Source organism: Oryctolagus cuniculus, chromosome 1 (genome assembly GCF_964237555.1).
Source record: "Oryctolagus cuniculus chromosome 1, mOryCun1.1, whole genome shotgun sequence".
NCBI lineage: Eukaryota > Metazoa > Chordata > Mammalia > Lagomorpha > Leporidae > Oryctolagus > Oryctolagus cuniculus.
The window spans coordinates 56,653,720-56,672,599 of record NC_091432.1 but is presented as its reverse complement, the minus strand read 5'-3'; the positions used below and the strand labels follow the sequence as shown (position 1 = coordinate 56,672,599).

Here is an 18,880-nt window from a genome sequence, read left to right as displayed (position 1 = left end):
TTTAATTCTGATTTTGTGTGGATTCCAGCATTTGTCTTTATTGGTGGTAGACATTAGCTAAGTCACTTTTTGTAAGCAGAAGCCATCCATTTTTTAAAAACCTACCTGCCAATATTAAGGGAAGTTACAATAAAAGAATGACAATCATACAGAGAGTGTACTTGTCTTCAGAGACCAGAGTATCGAGCAGGGTTGGCCAGGCTATATCTTTGTTCATGCTGCTGTTCAACCCAAGATGTAGCTCCTGAAGCAAGTACAAAGTAAAAGTCGTAGTTAATATGACTAAACTGTACCTTTGGAAAGATCTAACACAACTTAAGCATAGGCATTGCCTAAGTATAAAATTAATGACCTAGGGGCTGATGCTGTGTGTAGTCGGTAAAACCACTGGCTGCAATCCCGGCATCTCATGGGAACTGATTCAAGTCTGGCCACTCTACTTCTGATATCCAGCTCCCTTCTGATGTTTCTCAGAAAGCAGTGGAGATGACCTAAGTGCTTAGTCCCCTGCACCCACATGGGAGAACTGGAAGAGGCTCCTGGCTCCTGGCTTCAGTCAGGCCCAGCCCTGGCTATTGCAGCCATTTGGGGAGTGGATTGATCTCTATGTGCCTTCCCTCTCTCTAGCTCTGCCTTTGAACTAAATAATCCCTATCTTTTGTATGTTTATAATGTTTTGTATATGCAACTAAATTGGTCAGTTACACTAAATATTTGAAACCCTATCTTCTTTTTTTTAAAGATTTATTTATTTGAAATTCAGAGTTACACGGAGAGGAGAAAGAGGTCTTCCAGCAGATGGTTCATTCCCCAGATGGCCGCAAAGGCTGGAGCTGTGCTGATCAGGAGCCAGGAGCTTCTTCCGGGTGGAGCAGCTGGGTCTCGAACCGGCGCCCACATTGGATGCCAGCACTTCAGTCCAGGGAGTTAACCTGCTGAGTCACAGGGCTGGCCCCTGAAACCCTATATTTTTTTTTTTTTTTTTCTTTTGGACAGGCAGAGTGGACAGTGAGAGAGGTAGAGACAGACAGAAAGGTCTTCCTTTTTTTACGTTGGTTCACCCTCTAATGGCCACTGCAGCCAGCGCACTGCGCTGATCTGAAGCCAGGAGCCAGGTGCTTCTCCTGGTCTCCCATGCAGGTGCAGGGCCCAAGGACTTGGGCCATCCACTGCTTTCCTGGGCCACAGCAGAGAGCTGGACAGGAAGAGGAGCAACCAGGACAGAATCTGGCACCCCAACCAGGACTAGAACCCTGGGTGCTGGCGCCGCAGGCGGAGGATTAGCTTATTGAGCTGCAGCGTGGGCCAAAACCCTATATTCTAAATGCTTCCTATTAGAATCTCTTAAAGTTTCTTTAAAATTTTTTTTCTTTTTTAGCAACAAGATGCTTGTGTCCCATATTGGAATGCCTGGGTTTAATACCCAGTTGTAGCTCCTGGCTTCAGCTTGCTGATGATGCAGACCCAGGGAGACAGCAGTGATAGCTCAATAGGGTTCTTGCCAAGGGTGGGAGATCTAAATTTTAGTTTGCAACTACCAGCTTTAATCATCAGACAGCTGCATCTGTCTGCCTCTCAAAAGAAAAAATGAGAAAAAGAAAGAACTTTCTCAACATCTACTAAACCCTAAAGTGAATATAGTTACTGGTGAAAGGCTAAAAAAGTTTCTTCCTAAAATCAAGAATAAGAATGTCCTCTTCAACACTACACTGTGTGTTTTAGCCACTTTAATTAGGCAAGAGAAAATATACACAAACCAGCTGTATTTCCACTTAGTAGCAATACATGATATTTAAGAAAATGCATTTTTTTTAAGGTAGATTTATTTACTTGAAAGAGTTACACAGAGAAAGAAGGAAAGAGGTCTTCCATCGAGTGGTTCACAATGGCCAGAGCTACGCTGATCAGGAGCTTCTTAAGAGTCTCCCATATGGGTGCAAGGGCCCAAGGACTAGGGCCAGCCATCCTCCACTGCTTTCCCAGCTCATAGCAGAGAGTTACATAGGAAGTGGAGCAGCCTGGACTCAAACTGGTGCCATATGGGATGCCAGCAGTGCAGGCGGTGGCTTTACCCTCTGCCACAGCACTGGCCCCACCATTTTAATAAAAATAATGAAATTTAGCAAGTTTTTCAACAGTATTGAAAGAGCTACATAAATGAAATGACATCCCATATTCATGAATTGGAAGCCAATATTGTGAATATGGCAACAACCAAACTGACTTAGAGATTTGATGTAATCCCTACAAAATGGTTACCATTTTTTTTAACCACAGGTGTTGCCATACTTACCCTAAAATCAATGTAGAAACTCCAAGGATGAGGCCAGTATTGTGGGTTAAGCCACTGCCTGCAACACTGGTAGCCCATATGGATGCTGGTTTGAGTCCCAGGTGCTTCACCTCTGATCCAACTCCTTGCTAATGTGCCTGAGAAGGCAGCTGCCCCAACTGTTCAGTGCGAAACCAAGAAGAAGCTCCTGGCTCCTAGCTTTGGCCTGGCCCCACCCTGGCCATTGCAGTCATCTGGGGAGTGAGCCAGCAGATGGAAGATCTCTCACTTTCCCTGTAATTGACTTTAAAATAAATATTTTTGTTTTTAAAAAGATATACAAAAGCCAAAACAATCTTGAAAAAGAACATGATTTAGATAAAATAACGGGCTGGCGCTGTGGCGCAGCAGGTTAACACCTGGTCTGAAGCACCGGCATCCCATGTGGGCATCAGTTTGAGATCCAGCTGCTCCACTTCTGATCCAGCACTCTGCTATGGCCTGGGAAAGCAGTTGGAGGATGGCCCTAGTCCTTGGGCCTCTGCACCCATGTGAAGAATCTCCTGGCTTCAGATCGGCACAGCTCTGGTTGTTGCGGCCAACTAGGGAGTGAACCATCGGGTGGAAGACCTCTCTCTCTCTGCCTCTCCTCTCTCTACCTCTTTCAGATAAAAATATTTTTTAAAAAATAGAAAAATAAAAAATAATGCACAAGTGGCTCTGAGATGTCTATGTGGAAAACAGTCCTTTTTACTATACATAAAAATAGATAAAAATTTTTATGACAAAATTATAACATTCTTAGGAAAAAAAAAAAACCAATGTTCATGATTTGGGATTAGGGAATGGTGTACATAGGTTACATTTCACCAAAATTAAAAATTTTGTGCCTCTAAGCACCTTCAAGTTGAATATATTTTAAGCAGCCAGTGCTGTGGCATGGTGGGTAAAGCAGCAGCCTGCAGTGCTGGCATCCCATAAATGGGTGCCGGTTTAAGACCCAGCTGCTCCTCTTCATAGCAGGGAGCTGGATCAGAAGTGGAGCCGCCAGGACTCAAACCGGCGCCTATATGGGATGCCAGCACTGCAGGCAGTGGCCTCCAAATTAATATATTTTTTAATGTTTTAGTTCATTTGGAGATATAGTTTAACTTTCCAAAAACAGAAACTTCTCACTTTGTCTCAAGTATTTTTCCTCTCGGATATGATTTTGAAATCTGCTTTTATTTCTGGAAGTACCCATTAAGAAAAGCGCAGATTGGTGCCACCTTACGTGGGGCACCTAAAATGTTAGGAAAAGCGGCACAGAATAGCGAGGCAGTGTATGAAATCTATAGCCAGACTTAATTTATTCAGAGAAAATAAATTCACAGAGGTGGTGACCAACTGCTGCTGCTCACATTGATGGAACACGTGGCAGAATGCCTGGGTCCCCAGGGGCCGGGCCTTTTTCTATTTTAGAAGAGCTAGGGTTGTGGGTGGGGGTAGCAAGTATTGGTGAATTCCTAGCACAGGTCTTTCAGGTGGCTGTGTTGGGCCTTGGGAACCTGGAAAAAATGCAGAATTGGGGTATGAAGGCAATAGGGTGTGAGAACTAATTGAAATTAAAGGACAAGGAATAAATTTTTATCTCTTTGGGCAATGAGCGAGAATGGCTGAGGTTTATGTCCTTGTTCCATCATCCATTATGTGACCACTGCTGAAAACTAGACTTAATTACATCTAGGAACTACTGAGGGGGCAGCACTATGGTTTAAGTGGGTAAAGCTGCTACCTGCAGCATCAGCATCCCATAGGGGACCCGCTCCACTTCCCATCCCAAGTGCTTGGCCTCTGCACTTCTGGTAGACCCAGAAGCTCCTGGCTCCTTGCTTTGGACTGGCCCAGCTCCTGCCATTGAAGCTATTTGGGGAGTGAATCACCAGATGGAAGATCTGTCTCACCCTCTCAGTAACTCTAAACATATAAAATGAATATTGGGGCCGATGCTGTGGCACAGTGGGTTAAAGCCCTGGCCTGAGGCGCCAGCATCCCATATGGGCTGCTCCTCTTCTGATCCAGCTCTCTGCTACGGCCTGGGAAAGCAGTGGAAGATGACCCAAGTCCTTGGGCTCCTGCACCCACCTGAGACCCAGAAACTCCTGGCTCCTGGCTTTGGATCAGCGTAGCTTCAGCTGCTGTGGCCATCTGGGGAGTGAACCAGCGGATGGAAGACCTCTCTGTCTCTACCTCTCTCTCTAACTCTTTCAAATAATTAAAAATAAATCTTTATAAATAAATAAAACACCCAGAAAATACAGACAGTATAAATTAAAAAACTTGACTTTCTTCATCAACTCTACTTAAAAGGTTATCTATTGGGTAGGAGTATTCAAAGAGCAAAAACCCTCCAGTTTCTCGTGACCTAATCCTAAATATAGGTCATATTTTTAAGGGCCTGAAAAAGTAATCAGAGCTACTTTAATCTTCTGAACAATATATGTCCCTGGAACGGGGGTGGGGGGGTATGAATTATGCAACTACACCTTGGTTAGGGCCAGCTTAATCAGGAAAAGGGGAAAAAAAAAAAGGCAGTGTTGTAAATTAACTATCTTTGACAGGATTGGCTATTTTAAATATCTTTTTGACTTAACCGCCTGTCCATTTCATAATTATCTGAAATGCAAACACTAAATCAAACATCTTTCCCAAGCAGAACCCAAATCTGTTACAGCGGGTCAACCTCCTCACTGTTTCAATAACTCAACCACACCTTGCACGCCCAAGTTAACAAATCTGTTTACTTGGTCTGGCTGCCAAAGCAAATGAGCATCTACCGAATACCCGACTCGGCTAGTATTTCCAGTGTTTTAGAAACGGATTGGATTCAGACCGAAAAGAAACATTATCACACTTGCCACAACTAATTCGTACGCATGGGTTTAGAGAGCCCGACTGAATGCGTTCCCCACCCTGTTTTAGTTTGCCAAGCCCCAAAAGGAAAAGAACATAGTGACACTATTTCAAACAACTTCAAATCCTGAGCCGAAAATATATTGAGGCTCAGAAGCATTCACAGTGCCTGTGCGCGAAGTCCAAGACCCGCCGGCCAGCGGCCAAGCTCCGCCGGAGGTTCCGCAGGAGACGAAGGATCACCCTCCCACTGCATGGTGATAGCCCACGGTGAGTGGGGAAGCACAGGACGGCTTGGAAGCCAGTCACCGGCATACAGCAAAGAAGAAAGCATAGCCCTCGCCCCAGACTAACGGCCTCAAGCCGGCAGCAAAAGCCCTAAGAGAGCGGTCAGGTCTTTCCTACTCCCCCACTTCCTTTACCCTCCCAACCGAACATTCAGCAATCACTAGGCTAAGCCCAGCCGTTCTCCAGAACGCGATCCGGCAAGCCCACCGGGAGTTCCAAGGCCGCCTCCTCGCCCCTGCGGGGAAAATGGCGCCCGTCACCCCTTCTCCCTCACGGGTGATCACAAGGACCAGCCTCCCTCCCTCGCTACAAAATGGCGCCTCCCGCTGGGGCCCCAGAATCAGCATAATTCACTTGTCAGTAAGGCGGTGTCGGTCTGGGATGAGCGGTTCTGCGAACCAGTCAGATACAGGAGCTTTGATTCCGCACTTGGCGCCAGCCATTCAAGCGCGGGTTGTAAGGCCAGGTTTGGCTGACGTCAAGAGGAGGGGACGTCGCTAAGGCGGTTTCCTTTTGCGTCAGCTACCTGTGGGCCAATGGCAAGCCGAACTCGACCAGTGAGTGACGTAGTGGCAGCCCAATGGAGGATGGGGGCGGGTCTCAGTTTCGCTATGCGGGTTGCGGGGCCTGGGGGCCGGACGGCTGTTTCCTGTCCTGGTGCATGGTGGTCGGACGAAGGAATTGTTGGAAAATTTTCTCGGAGGTTCGTATATAAATGTGTTTTTACCCAGTGTGCATTATTCTCCGCCCGGCCGCCGCCCTCACCGCGGCGGCGCGGGCCCGCTTGGGCCCGGGCTCCAGCTCCGGCTCCTAAGCCTTAGCCACAGGCCCTGCCGATCCTACGGCCGGCCTCGGTAGCGGCGCCTGGGCAGAAGGGAGTTTATTAATAACCCGCGGCGGCCACTCTGGGGCGGCGGAGCTTTTCTCGCTGAGGACGCAACACCCCCCCCCCCCCCCCCCGCCTCGTCTCAGCGCACTGCGCCCCGCCTGTTCCCCTCAGGGGACCGCTGAGGGGAGGGAGAGAAGGCGGGGAGGGTGGAGCCCTCGGGAGCCTGGTGGCGTTTCTCGGCCTGACCTCCGCGCGGATCGAGTCCCCAGGCACGCCGAGGCGGAGTTCTTCAGCTCGGACTCCGGGCCCACGGTTCGCGGCTGGCGCCGGCGGCAGGATTGGCCCAAGGCCCGCTTGGGACTTGCCTACGGGTCGCACCCAGAATTTCTCCTAACAGGATCGTGGACAGATTTCTTGTTTCCCCTGCGTACTTTAGGTTTTTTTGAAAGGTCGCTGAGGCCTATCATAGAATATAAAAAATTGCCAATTTTATTATAATTCCTTTTCCCCAGTTTTGGCCAGAGTGAACAAGTCTGTATATTTATTTTATAGCGTTTGATAGTGGGACGTGAGCCAGGTTTTTTCCCTTCCCTCTTTGTTTTTTTGCACATTATAACGAAGAGAGTAGGGAAGAACATCATTGCAGACCCATTATTTGTTTAAAATTAGCCCAGCCTTTGGACTTTTCTAAATCAGCCGGTATAGTCAACTTGGGGATGTGGTGAGACATTGTAGGTTTCACGTTATAGTCGGCTTTGTCTTTAATAAAAGGTGCGTGTTTGCTGTAGTTGACAAAAACCTGATTAGTATTTCATAGTTTTTTTCTTTTAGAGTACTAGTTTAAGTTCATTGTTAAATGTGGTAAAGAAATAACATGAGTAGATCACCCAAATCATTGATTGGATGTATAATGTTATCCTGGCGTATTTTGAGTATTTGGGATTCTTTAATCGCCCGTTTTTTTCAACAACCTTCATTTAAAAAATTAAGTTTTATTGATGTAAGTCACATAACTTAGAATTCACCATTTACAGTGATAATGAGATAATTTAACATACACATTCATATTTCTACAGCCATCACCACAGTCAATTTTGGAACACGTTTATCTCCAAAAAGGAACTACCTATTAGCTGAAACTCCCCATTCCACCTCCCTCGATGCACACTCCCCACCGTAAACTGCATTTGCCTGTTCTAGCCATTTCCCATAAATGGAATCATACGGTTGGGCGTTTGTGATTTGCCAGGTTCATGGATGTTACAGCATGTATCAGTACTTCATTTCTTTTTGTTGACAAATAGTATTTCATTATGTGAACATACCACATTTTATTTAGCCATTCATCTGGGCATTGTGATTTCCACCCTATGGCTATACTTAATGCTTCTGCTAACATTTATGTATAAATTTTTGTGTAAACATTTTCATTTCTTGGGTATAGATACCTAAGAGTAGAATTGCTGTGTTATATGATAATTCTTTGTTGAGATTTTTGTGTAACGGTGAGACTTTTCCCAAGTAATCTTTACCATTTTCCTTTTCTTCCATTTGATGTGTAAAGTTTCCAATTTCTCCACATCCGTGCCAAACTTACTATCAGCCTTTGATTATAGCCACCCTAGTGGATATGCAGTTTTGTCTCTTGTGTTTTTCATTTGCCTATTTTTTGTAGCTTATAATGTTGAGCCTTTTTTTTCATGTGCTTGCTAGAGAAATGCTGTATCATAAGTCCAATTTTAAAATTAGGTTATTTTTCTTGTTGAGTTCTAAGAGCTCTTTATACATTGCAGGTAGAACTCCCTTGTCAGATGTGTAATTTGCAGAATGTTCGTAGCCTGTTACTGACCGTTGGGCCACTGGGATAGTGCTATGAAGTGAGAGGTTTTTGTGTTCTTTTTTTTATGATTTATTTATTTGAAAGAGTTACAGAGAGAGAGAGAGAGAGAGAGAGAGAGATCTTCCATCTGCTGGTTCATTCCCAAATGGCTGTATTGGCTGAAGCTGAGCTTATCCAAAGCCAGGAGCCAGGAGCCAGGAGCCAGGAGCTGCTTCTGCATCTCACACTTGGGTTCCCGAGCCCAAGGACTTTGGCCATCTTTTGCTGCTTTCCCAGGCACATTAGTAGAGTTGGATTGGAAGTAGAGCAGCAAGGACTGGAATGGGTGCCCATATGGGATCCTGGTGCCGCAGATGGCAGCTTAACCTGCTAAGCCACAGCGCAGGCCATATCTTGTTTTTCACAGAAAGATGACCTAGCTGCTTTGGGGGAATTGTACCTTTAATGTTACTTTAGCCTTAGATTATGTATAATGTATGTACAGCTTATGATCATTTGAGGAGAACTTTTTGAGTCCTGAAGTCCTGAGATTTTCATCATTTTTTAGTTTTTGTGATTTTATCTAGTTATTTCTTGGAGGGACTGGAAGTGTTGCTCAAATCAGTTTTTACCTAATTTTGAATATTTTTGCCCCTTGCTTTGTATCAGAACAGTGACTTTTGAAATAGGATGCCTGTGGCCTTCTTCCTTTGTATACTTTATTTTAAAGGATTTTTTTAAGCAGATTTATTTATTTATTTGAAAGGTAGACCAACAGAGGTGGGGCAGTATCTTTCTTGGCTAATTCACTCCCAGATATCCGCAATAATGAGATTTGGGGCCGGCGCCGCGGCTCACTAGGCTAATCCTCTGCCTAGCGGCGCCGGCACACCGGGTTCTAGTCCCGGTCGGGGCGCCGGATTCTGTCCCGGTTGCCCCTCTTCCAGGCCAGCCCTCTGCTGTGGCCAGGGAGTGCAGTGGAGGATGGCCCAGGTGCTTGGGCCCTGCACCCCATGGGAGACCAGGAAAAGCACCTGGCTCCTGGCTCCTGCCATCGGATCAGCGCGGTGCGCCGGCCGCAGCGCGCCGGCCGCGGCGGCCATTGGAGGGTGAACCAACGGCAAAGGAAGACCTTTCTCTCTCTGTCTCTCTCTCTCACTGTCCACTCTGCCTGTCAAAAAAATTAAAAAATAAATAAATAAATAAATAAATAAAAATAAATTAAAAAAAAATGAGATTTGGGCCGGGCTGAAGAAAGGAGCCTAGAATTCCATCCTGGCTCTTGCCAAAAGGAACCAGCTCAAGCACTTGGGCTATCATGCACTACATTCCCAGGCACATTAACAGGAGCCTGATTGGAAGTAGAGTTACCAAGACTGGAACTGGTACTTGGATATGGGGATGCCGATATTGCAAGTGGCGCTTTAATCCGCTGTGACACATCAGTCCCAATATGATTACTTTTAATAGCTAGCTGTTTTTTTTCTTCCTTTGGTGGGAAGAAGGGGTAAGTCTTTAGGAGAAAGGATATTTAAAAAAAGAAAAAAAAGATTTTATTTATTTGAGAGGTAGAGAGACAGGGAGAAATAGAGATCTTCCATCAGCTGACTTAAGCTCCAAATGGTCTCAACAGCCAGAGCTGGGCCTGTCCAAAGCCAGGGGCCAGGAGCTTCCACTGGGTCTCCCACGTGGGTTCAGGGGCCTAAGCATTTGGGGCATATTCCACTGCTTTCCCAGGCCATAAGCAGAGAGCTGGATTGGAAGAGGAGCAGCCAGGACACAAACTGGCACCCAAATGGGAAGCCTGTGCTGCAGGTGAAGAATTATACCACCATGCCATGGCGTCGGCCCTGAGAAAGGAAATTTTTAGGTTTTGGTGTCTCTTTCAGCCACCTGGAAAGAAATTCTTATGAGCAATCTTTTGCATATAAAATGTGCTTATAGTTTAGCTAGCTAGCTCAGCTTGGCTACAACTGGTAGGCACTTTTTTGTCAACTCTTAGTTACACTGATGTTGTGTTCAGTTTTCCATTTTCAGTTTTAAATTGCTAATATGAAACTTAAAAACTCTAAAGGTATGCAGAAATGTTCAAGTATGTTCAGTGGAAGTAGTTATTTTCCACAGAAAGGATGTGCCCAGTGCTTCCATACTGTATTTTCCTCTGTCCTCTTTGGCATGCAAACACTCCGGTCTGCAGATTTTTTTTTTTTTTTTTTTTTGACAGGTAGAGTTATAGACAGTGAGAGAGGAAGACAGAGAGAAAGGTCTTCTCTCCATTGGTTCTCTCCCCAAATGGTCACCACGGCCGGTGCTACACTGATCTAAAGCCAGGAGACAGGCGCTTCCTCCTGGTCTCCCATGTGGGTGCAGGGGCCTAAGCACTTGGGCCATCCTCCACTGCCCTCCCGGGCAACAGCAGAGAGCTGGACTGGAAGAGGAGCAACCAGGACTGGAACCCGGCGCCCATATGGGATGCTGGCGCAGGCGGAGGATTAACCAAGTGAGCCATGGCGCCGGCCCAGTGTCTGCAGATCTTAAAAACAATTAGTGACTGGGGCCGACGCTGTGGCACAGCAGGTAAAGCCGCAGCCTGCAGTGCTGGCATCCCACATGAGCACTGGTTTGAGTCCTGGCTGCTTCACTTCCAATCCAGCTCTCTGCTGTGGCCTGGAAAGGCAGTGGAGGATGGCCCAGGTCCTTGGGCCCCTGCACCTGCATGGGAGAGTCTGGCTCCTGGCTTCAGATCAGCTTAGCTCCAGCCACTGTGGCCATTTAAAGAGTGAACCGGCAGATGGAAGACCTCTCTCTGCCTCTCTGTAATTCTGCCTTTCAAATAAATAAATAAATCATTAAAAAAAAAACAGTGACTAATTTTGAAAAACATTTTTACTGCTGTTCTTTAGTGCCAGTTAATCTGAAGCATATTGTAAGATCTATAAAAAATGATCCTCTGCACTAAAATGTGTGAATGAGGATTGTTATTTGCATTAAATTTATTTTGTTCATTTAAGTGAGAGAGAGAGAGAGAGAGAGAGACCTCAGGAGAGCCTGGACTGCCTTCCGATCCACTGGTTCATTCCCCAAATGCCTTCAATGGGTGGGTCTGGGCTGTGGCCAGAACTGGGAGCAAGGAACTTAATTCAGGTCTCCTGTGCGGGTGGCAGGGCTCAACTACTTGAGCCATCACCAGCGTCCAGCTTTAGTAGGAAGCTGGGGTCAGGAGCTGAAGCCAAGAATTCAGCCCAGGTACTGTGATGTGGAATGTGACATCTTAACTGCTGGTCTGAACTCCTACCCTTCACCTATTACTTTGATTTAAAGATTGAGAGGTAAATATTTCGCTCAGTGGTTATGAAGCCACTTAAGACCATGCATCCCATATTGTAGTTCCTGGTTCAAGTCCTGGCCCCACTTCCAATCCAGCTTCCTGCTAATGAGCACTCTGGAGGGTAGCAGGTGATGGCTCAAGTACTTGAGTCTCTGCTACATATCTCAGAGACCCACACTGCGTTCCAGTCTCCTGCCAGCCCTTGCTATTACAGGCATTTGGGAGTGAATCAGCAAATGGAAGATCTCTCTTTCCCTCTCTCTTTTGCCTTTCAAATAAAGTGAAGATAAAAATAAATATTTAAATGGTCTTACTTTACTCACTGAATGAATAAAGTTAAAAGGGTTTACTTAAATGTGTTTATAATAGAAATACCACATTTGGCACTTTTTATTGTGATTCAAGTTTTTTTTTTTCAAATTGAAAAAATTCTAGTATTTCAAAGCTATTATAATATTCATGTGGGGCCGGTGCCGCGGCTCACTAGGATAATCCTCCACCTTGCAGCGCCAGCACACCTGGTTCTAGTCCCGGTCGGGGTGCTGGATTCTGTCCTGGTTGCCCCTCTTCCAGGCCAGCTCTCTGCTGTGGCCTGGGAAGGCAGTGGAGGATGGCCCGAGTACTTGGGCCCTGCACCCCGTGGGAGACCAGGAGAAGTACCTGGCTCCTGCCATCGGAGCAATGCGGTGTGCTGGCCGCAGCGCGCCACGCGCTGCGGCCTTGGAGGGTGAACCAATGGCAAAGGAAGACCTTTCTCTCTGTCTCTCTCTCTCACTGTCCACTCTGCCTGTCAGAAAATTAAAAAAAAAAAATATTCATGGGTTATTGAAAATGGGGTGAGACTGAGAAGGTGATTTGAAAATAAAGTACACTGATTCAGAGTAGAATTATTCCTCCAAATAGAAAATCTGAAGACTTTTTAAGATGAGATTTGCTTTTTCCATCACTTAGACTAAACAGGAAGACAGAATGGGAGAAAATACTGCAACTCATGTATCTGATTAAGGATTAATATCCAGAATATATAAAGAACTTTTACATCTCAACAATAGAAAGGCTTCTCAGTTTTTAATGTAAGGAAAGGATCTTACTAGACCTAAGTATGCCAAAGGTCATTTTTTAAAAAAGATTTATTTGAAAGGCATAGCTGCACAGAAAAGACATTGTCCAGTGGCTGATCCACTTACCAAATAACTCAACACCTGAATCTGGACCAGGCCAAAGCCAAGAGCCAGGAATTCCATCCTGGTTTCTTGGATGGCAGGAGCCCTACTGCTTGGGCCATCTTTTGTCTTTCCAGCTAAATTAAAGAGAAGCTAGATCAGAAGTAGAGTAGCCAGGACTTGAACTGGTGCTGTGATATGGGATGCCAGTGTCACAGCAGTACAAACTATGCTTTATCCACAGCTTTACCCACTGTGCCACAATGCTGGTCTCTACCAAAGATCATTAAGCATGTGGAAAGTTGTCCAACATTATTAGCCTTTAGGAGAATGCAAACGAAAACAACAGTGAGATACCACTTCATACTTACTAGGTTGCTATAATTAAAAAAAAAATACTGAAAATAAGTGTTATGTAGGATGTAGAGAAATTGGAACCCTTATTCATTGCTAGTGGGAAAGTGAAATGCTGTAGCACTTTGGAAAAGTTTGATTATTCTTCAACAAGTAAAGAGGGCTGGCTTTGTGGCACAGTGGGTTAAGTCACATCTTTCGATGCTGGCATCCCATACCAGAGTGCCAATTTATTTCAGCCACTCCATTCCTGTTCCACCTTCCTGCTAATGGGTGTGGAAAGGCAGTGGTAGGTGGCCCAAGTGCTTGGGCCCTTGATTCCCATGTGGGAGACCCAGACGGAGTTCCTGGCTCCTAGCTTCAGCCTGACTTAATCCTGGTCATTGTGATCATTTGAGGAATGAACCAGCAGATTGAAGATTTCTGTCTCTCTCTTTCTCTCTCTCTCCCCCTCCCTCCCCTTCTCCTCGATTTCTTCTCTCTCTCTTTCTCTCTCTCTCTGTCGTTCTCCTTTTCAAATATACAAATCTTTTAAAAGAAAAAAGAAGGTTGAACATAGAGTTACCACATGACCCAGAGAAATGAAACCTTTGTCTACACAAAAGTTGTATACAAATGTCTCTACAAGCATTATGTATAATAGTCAAAAGGTGGACACAACCCAAATGTCCATCAGTATGTGCAGGAACAAATAAAATGTCATATGCATATGATAGAATGAAATTCTGCATTGAATTGCAGTGCTGCAATGAGTGATACGTGGAGAATGAAATCTCCGTCTCCCTGCCATTCCCTCTCTCCCTCTTTCTTGATTTCAAAGAAATGAATAAGTAAATCTTTAAAAAAAAATCTGAAGTTACACTGTAGTAATCGTTGCACAACTGTTTGAGTATAGTAAAGATACTGAATTATTCACCTTAAATGGATACATGTTAGGGTATATGATTTATATCTCTGCAAAGGTTGTTTTTTTTTTTAATAAAGAAAAACGAGGAATATTCCTCATGAATAACTCATCTCCAAAGTTTTTTTTTTCCTTGCTTTCTTGTATGGCAGTACTCTTGTAATAATACCAGAAAAATAGGGAATAAGACAGAGGTACATTCAAGTATAATCACTTCTCATTTATCTCAAAGCAATGAGGAAGCATTAATGGCAACAATGTGTATATGCAAGGTGCTGTTATCCTCAGTAGCTCTCTGTGGGATGCAATTAGCCTTTTACAGAAAAGGGAACTATGTCACAGAGCAGTTAAGTAACTTGCCCTTAGTCATATAAATAATATGTGGTGGCTGGCTCCGCGGCTCAATAGGCTAATCCTCCGCCTGCGGCGCCAGCACACCAGGTTCTAGTCCCGGTCGGGGCGCCGGATTCTGTCCCGGTTGCCCCTCTTCCAGGCCAGCTCTCTGCTGTGGCCCGGGAGTGCAGTGGAGGATGGCCCAAGTGCTTGGGCCCTGCACCCCATGGGAGAAGCACCTGGCTCCTGCCTTCTGATCAACGCCGGCTGCAGCGGCCATTGGAGGGTGAACCAATGGTAAAGGAAGACCTTTCTAAACTCTGTCTCTCTCTCATTGTCCATTCTGCCTGTCAAAAAAATAAAATTAAAAAAAAAACAATATGTGGTAAAATGAGAATTTGAAGTAGGATGTCTGTGTACAGCATCTTCATTCTTAAGTATCTCTTATGCCAGCGCCGCGGCTCACTAGGCTAATCCTCTGCCTTGCGGCACCGGCACACCGGGTTCTAGTCCCGGTCGGGGCGCCAGATTCTGTCCTGGTTGCCCCTCTTCCAGGCCAGCTCTCTGCTGTGGCCAGGGAGTGCAGTGGAGGATGACCCAAGTGCGTGGGCCCTGCACCCCATGGGAGACCAGGAGAAGCACCTGGCTCCTGCCATCGGATTAGCACAGCGCGCCTGCCGCGGCGGCCATTGGAGGGTGAACCAATGGAAAAGGAAGACCTTTCTCTCTGTCTATCTCTCTCACTATCCACTCTGCCTGTCAAAAAAAAAAAAAAGTATCTCTTATAAACATTCCCTCCTAGGCATAACCTACCAGTTAAGTAACTAAGTTGGTGATCAGAGCCAGTTGGCAGTTAGATAAGGAGTTTGTGGAGGGGTCAGTACTGTGATGCAGTGACTTAAATCGCTGCTTGCAATGCCAGCATCCCATATAGGTGCCAGTTCAAGTCCTGGCTGCTCCACTTCCCATCCAGCTCCCTGCTAATGCACATGGGAAAGTAGCAGATGACCCAAGTACTTGGGTCCCTGTACCCATGTGAGAGACTCAGATGGAGTTCCTGGCTTCTGGATTTGGCCTTGCCTAGCCCCAGCCAAGGCAATCATTTGAGGAGCAAACCAGCAGATGGAAGATATCTCTCCTTCTCTGTAAACTCTGCCTTTCAAATAAATTAATATTGTTTTTTAAAGTTTGTAGAATTAAAATAATAGTTTATTTTGGTGCAAGGAAAATTTGAAATCCATACATAATTAGGAGTCTTCAAAATTTCATAGAAAATGGATATTATGGGGAAAAAAAACTTCCTGGATTTCAATTTTTTAAAGATTTGCTTGTTTGAAAGGCAGAGTGACAGAGAGAAAGGGAGAGAAAGAGGGAGAAAGAGGTAGATTTCCATCCACTGGTTCAATCCCCAAATGGCCATAACTCCTGGGGCTGAGTTACACCAAAGGCAGGAGATTGGAACTCCATCAGGTTCTCCAATGTGGGTGGCAGGGGCCAAAGCACTTGCACTATCTTCTGCTGCTTTCGCAAGTGCATTAGGAGGAAGCTGGTTCTGAAGGAGGGCAGCCAGGACTGGAACTAGCCCTCATGAGGTGCCAGCATTGCAGGCAGCTGCTTAAACCACTTCTCCACAAGGTTGGCCCAGCTTATTCCTCTTGATTGTTGTGTAGGTACTATTATACTGTAGAGATTTATTATAACTGTCTTAGCTCTTCTTCTCTGATGGATGTTTAGATTCCTTCCAATTCAGAATTATCATACTATAAACATTCTTTTAAAGAAGATTTATTTTATTTAAAAAAGTTAGGAGAGACAGAGAGATCTTCCATATGCTGGTTCACTCCCAAAATGACCACAACAGCTGGGGCCAGACCATGCCAAAGACAGAAGCCTAGAACTCCAGCCGGGTCTCTCATGTGGGTCGCAGGGCCCAAGTGTTTGAGCCATCCACTGCTGCTTTCCCAGGGACATTAGCAGGGAGCTGGATTGAAAGTGGAGCAGCTGAGACTTGAATAGACATTCTTGTAGGATTCTGGTATTGTAGGTGGTGGGCGGATTAACCTACTGCGCTGCAATGCTGGCCCCAACTGTGAACATTCTTGTACAGATGCTTTTGGGAATGTATGTTTTTATTTCTTGGTTAAATACATTGAATTTTATATTAAAATAGAGATTAACATCTTAAAAGTTTCAGTAGAGTTAGAGATAGAAACTAGACAGTAGTGGGAAATCAAGAAGTATTCTTAGCAACGTCTTTTTGTTTGTTTTTTGTTTTTTAAAGCAACAACTTTGAAAGAAATTAGCTATGATAAGGAAAGAGAGGGGCCGGCTACTATACCTGGGAATGCAGCAGAAGATGGCCTAAGTCTTTGGGTCCCTGCACCCACGTGACAAACCTGGATGGATTTAGGCTCCTGGCTTTGGCTTGGCCCATTCCCGGCCATTACAGCAGATGTAAGATCTCTCTCTCTCCACCTCTCCATTGTTCTTTGTAACTCTGCCTTTCAAATAAATAAATAAATATTAAAAGAAAAAAAAGAAGAAGAAAAGGAGGGCTAGAAGCTGAGTAAGAGGTGAGAATTTGCTTTTTTTATTTTTGTTGTTTTAAAATTGTTGTTGAGAAGGAAATGGAAGCAGGGGCAGGGTGGGTTGTTTGCAGCCCCCACCCACCCACCCACCCAGAAAGCCAGATGCCCTGCAGAGAACCGTCTGGAGGCATTAGTCTTATTTTGCCTTAAGGAAGGAGAGAAAGAAGAAATAATGTATGATAGTATAGTGGAATGACAGGTTTGTTTCAGGCCTTTCTGATGACTTGTATATGTTTAATTTTCTGTCAGGTTGAGGGAGGGCTGATTAATTTGCTGAAGGTGAGGTGGGAGGAGCAGAAAAATGAAGGCAAATGGAAAGTGTGTTAAATAGTCACTTTGGAGAGATGAAAGTTTGCTGGACAGCTTTGGGGATCTGAGGCTAGATGAGCCCAAGAACTTCTATGGCCCTTTGGGACTATTCCGTTTAACACTGTCCAATAACTTATTGGAATCTGAAAAGTGCTTTAACTATGAAACCTATCCAACTATTTCTGTCTAGAGGTATGAATTTTATCCATATCTAGTGCCCTATTGCATTCTCTTTTTAGACAAGGTCAATTTTGTTAGAAGTCTTAAGAGTTATGTCGGCCGGCGCCGCGGCTCAATAGGCTAATCCTCCATCTAGCGGCGCTGGCACACCAGGTTCTAGTCCCGGTCGGGGCACCGGATTCTTTCCCGGTTGCCCCTCTTCCAGGCTAGCTCTCTGCTGTGGCCTGGGAATGTAGTGGAGGATGGCCCAAGTCCTTGGGCCCTGCATCCCATGGGAGACCAGGAGAAGCACCTGGCTCCTGCCTTCGGATCAGCGCGGTGCGCCGGCCGCAGCGGCCATTGGAGGGTGAACCAACGGCAAAAGGAAGACCTTTCTCTCTGTCTCTCTCACTGTCCACTCTGCCTGTCAAAAAAAAAAAAAAAAAAAAAGAGTTATATTTCAGGAATTTCTCCTCTATCTTTTTTTTAAAGATTTATTTTTATTTATTTTATTTTATTTTACACAGAGGAGAGGCAGAGAGAAAGAGAAGTCTTCCATCCAATGGTTCACTCCCCAATTGGCCAAAACGGCTGGAGCTGGGCCGATCCAAAGCCAGGAGCCAGGAGCCTCCCCTGCTTCTCCCACACAGGTGCAGGGGCCCAAGGACTTGGGCCATCTTCTACTGCTTTCCCAGGCCATAGCAGAGAGCTGGATAGGAAATGGAGCAGCTGGAACTCAAACCAGTACCCATATGGGATGCTGGCACTTCAGGCCAGGGTGTTAACCTGCTGCGCCACAGCACCGGCCCCAGGAATTTCTCCTCTCTGTAATTCTCACAATTGCCTGGCAATGTTTTGCTTTCCTTACCCAAGACAAGATGAACAGTTTAGATTATAAAATATTAACATATTTAGTGTTTGTCTAAGGGAAAATAAAGGACACTGAAAGCAGACCAGGAGGGCGTGCTGAGCAAACTGAGCATTTATGCCCTTCTAATCCCTCTCATTAGTGCCACTTCATTAAGATATAAGAGATTTTTTTTTCTTAGTTCTAATACTCTTACCCTATATATTAAGTAAAATTTCATCTTATTTCAAGCATCATTTATGTCCTTCAGAATTTGTTTATGGGGCTGAGGTTTTCTTTGTAACTTTCATTTCATGTGCATTATTCTTTGTTCTCAAATGCCTGTATTTTTCTTTAAGGTAGAAAATGTTGTTAGCCCAAATAAATCGAGATTCTCAGGGAATGACAGAGTTTCCTGGAGGAGGAATGGAGGCTCAACATGTTACCCTGTGCCTGACAGAGGCAGTAACTGTAGCAGGTGAGTAGTGGTATTTGAAGGGATCCTGTGGGTTTCCAAATACCATTTATCTGAAGGAAAAATGAAAGCTTGCAACACTGTGTTTAGTTCCTTGTTTTTCATTTAGCTGAACACAGCACAGTCCTGCCTTTCCAAGATATTTTTACCTGATTTTGGATGGTGGGTACAACAGGGAGGGAAACAAATTTGTAAATGCTAAAAGAAAGCCCATTTCAATCTATGCTAAGCAGCTTGCCGCTTGTCTAGCCTTCACCCCTTAGAATTAATTTAGTCAGCATGCACATACAGTAGTTGTCTAAAGAAAATAATTATTTTTT

At 45.0% G+C, this 18,880-nt stretch overlaps 1 protein-coding gene and 2 long non-coding RNA genes across 13 annotated transcripts in view; 1 reads left to right on the top strand and 2 right to left on the bottom strand.

Moving 5' to 3' along the window:
* Positions 1–5,940, bottom strand: part of LOC127484355 (uncharacterized) — a 29,567-nt gene extending 23,627 nt beyond the window's left edge. Inside the window, exons 1-2 of the long non-coding RNA XR_007911244.2 lie at positions 5,807–5,940; positions 106–244 (exon numbers count right to left, since the gene is read on the bottom strand). This is a non-coding gene — a long non-coding RNA (uncharacterized lncRNA). The remainder of the gene's footprint in view (positions 1–105; positions 245–5,806) is intronic.
* On the bottom strand, positions 3,601–5,752 carry LOC138849587 (uncharacterized). The gene is made up of 3 exons (XR_011388524.1): positions 5,660–5,752; positions 4,397–4,515; positions 3,601–3,819 (listed from the first exon to the last, which is right to left on the bottom strand). It is a non-coding gene; the product is annotated as an uncharacterized lncRNA (long non-coding RNA).
* A 100-nt stretch (positions 5,941–6,040) lies between the features above and the next one.
* Positions 6,041–18,880, top strand: part of ZNF143 (zinc finger protein 143) — a 52,246-nt gene continuing 39,406 nt past the window's right edge. For 2 of the 11 annotated variants that reach the window (XM_070073534.1, XM_017345320.3), the window contains exons 1-3: positions 6,046–6,155; positions 16,464–16,636; positions 18,445–18,563. In XM_070073534.1, coding sequence (XP_069929635.1) covers positions 18,452–18,563 — 112 coding nt within the window. In that variant the 5' untranslated portion in view covers positions 6,046–6,155; positions 16,464–16,636; positions 18,445–18,451. Of the gene's footprint in view, positions 6,160–16,463; positions 16,756–18,444; positions 18,564–18,880 lie in introns of all 11 variants that reach the window. The other 9 variants (XM_070073532.1, XM_070073519.1, XM_070073513.1 and 6 more) reach the window with 7 other exon arrangements.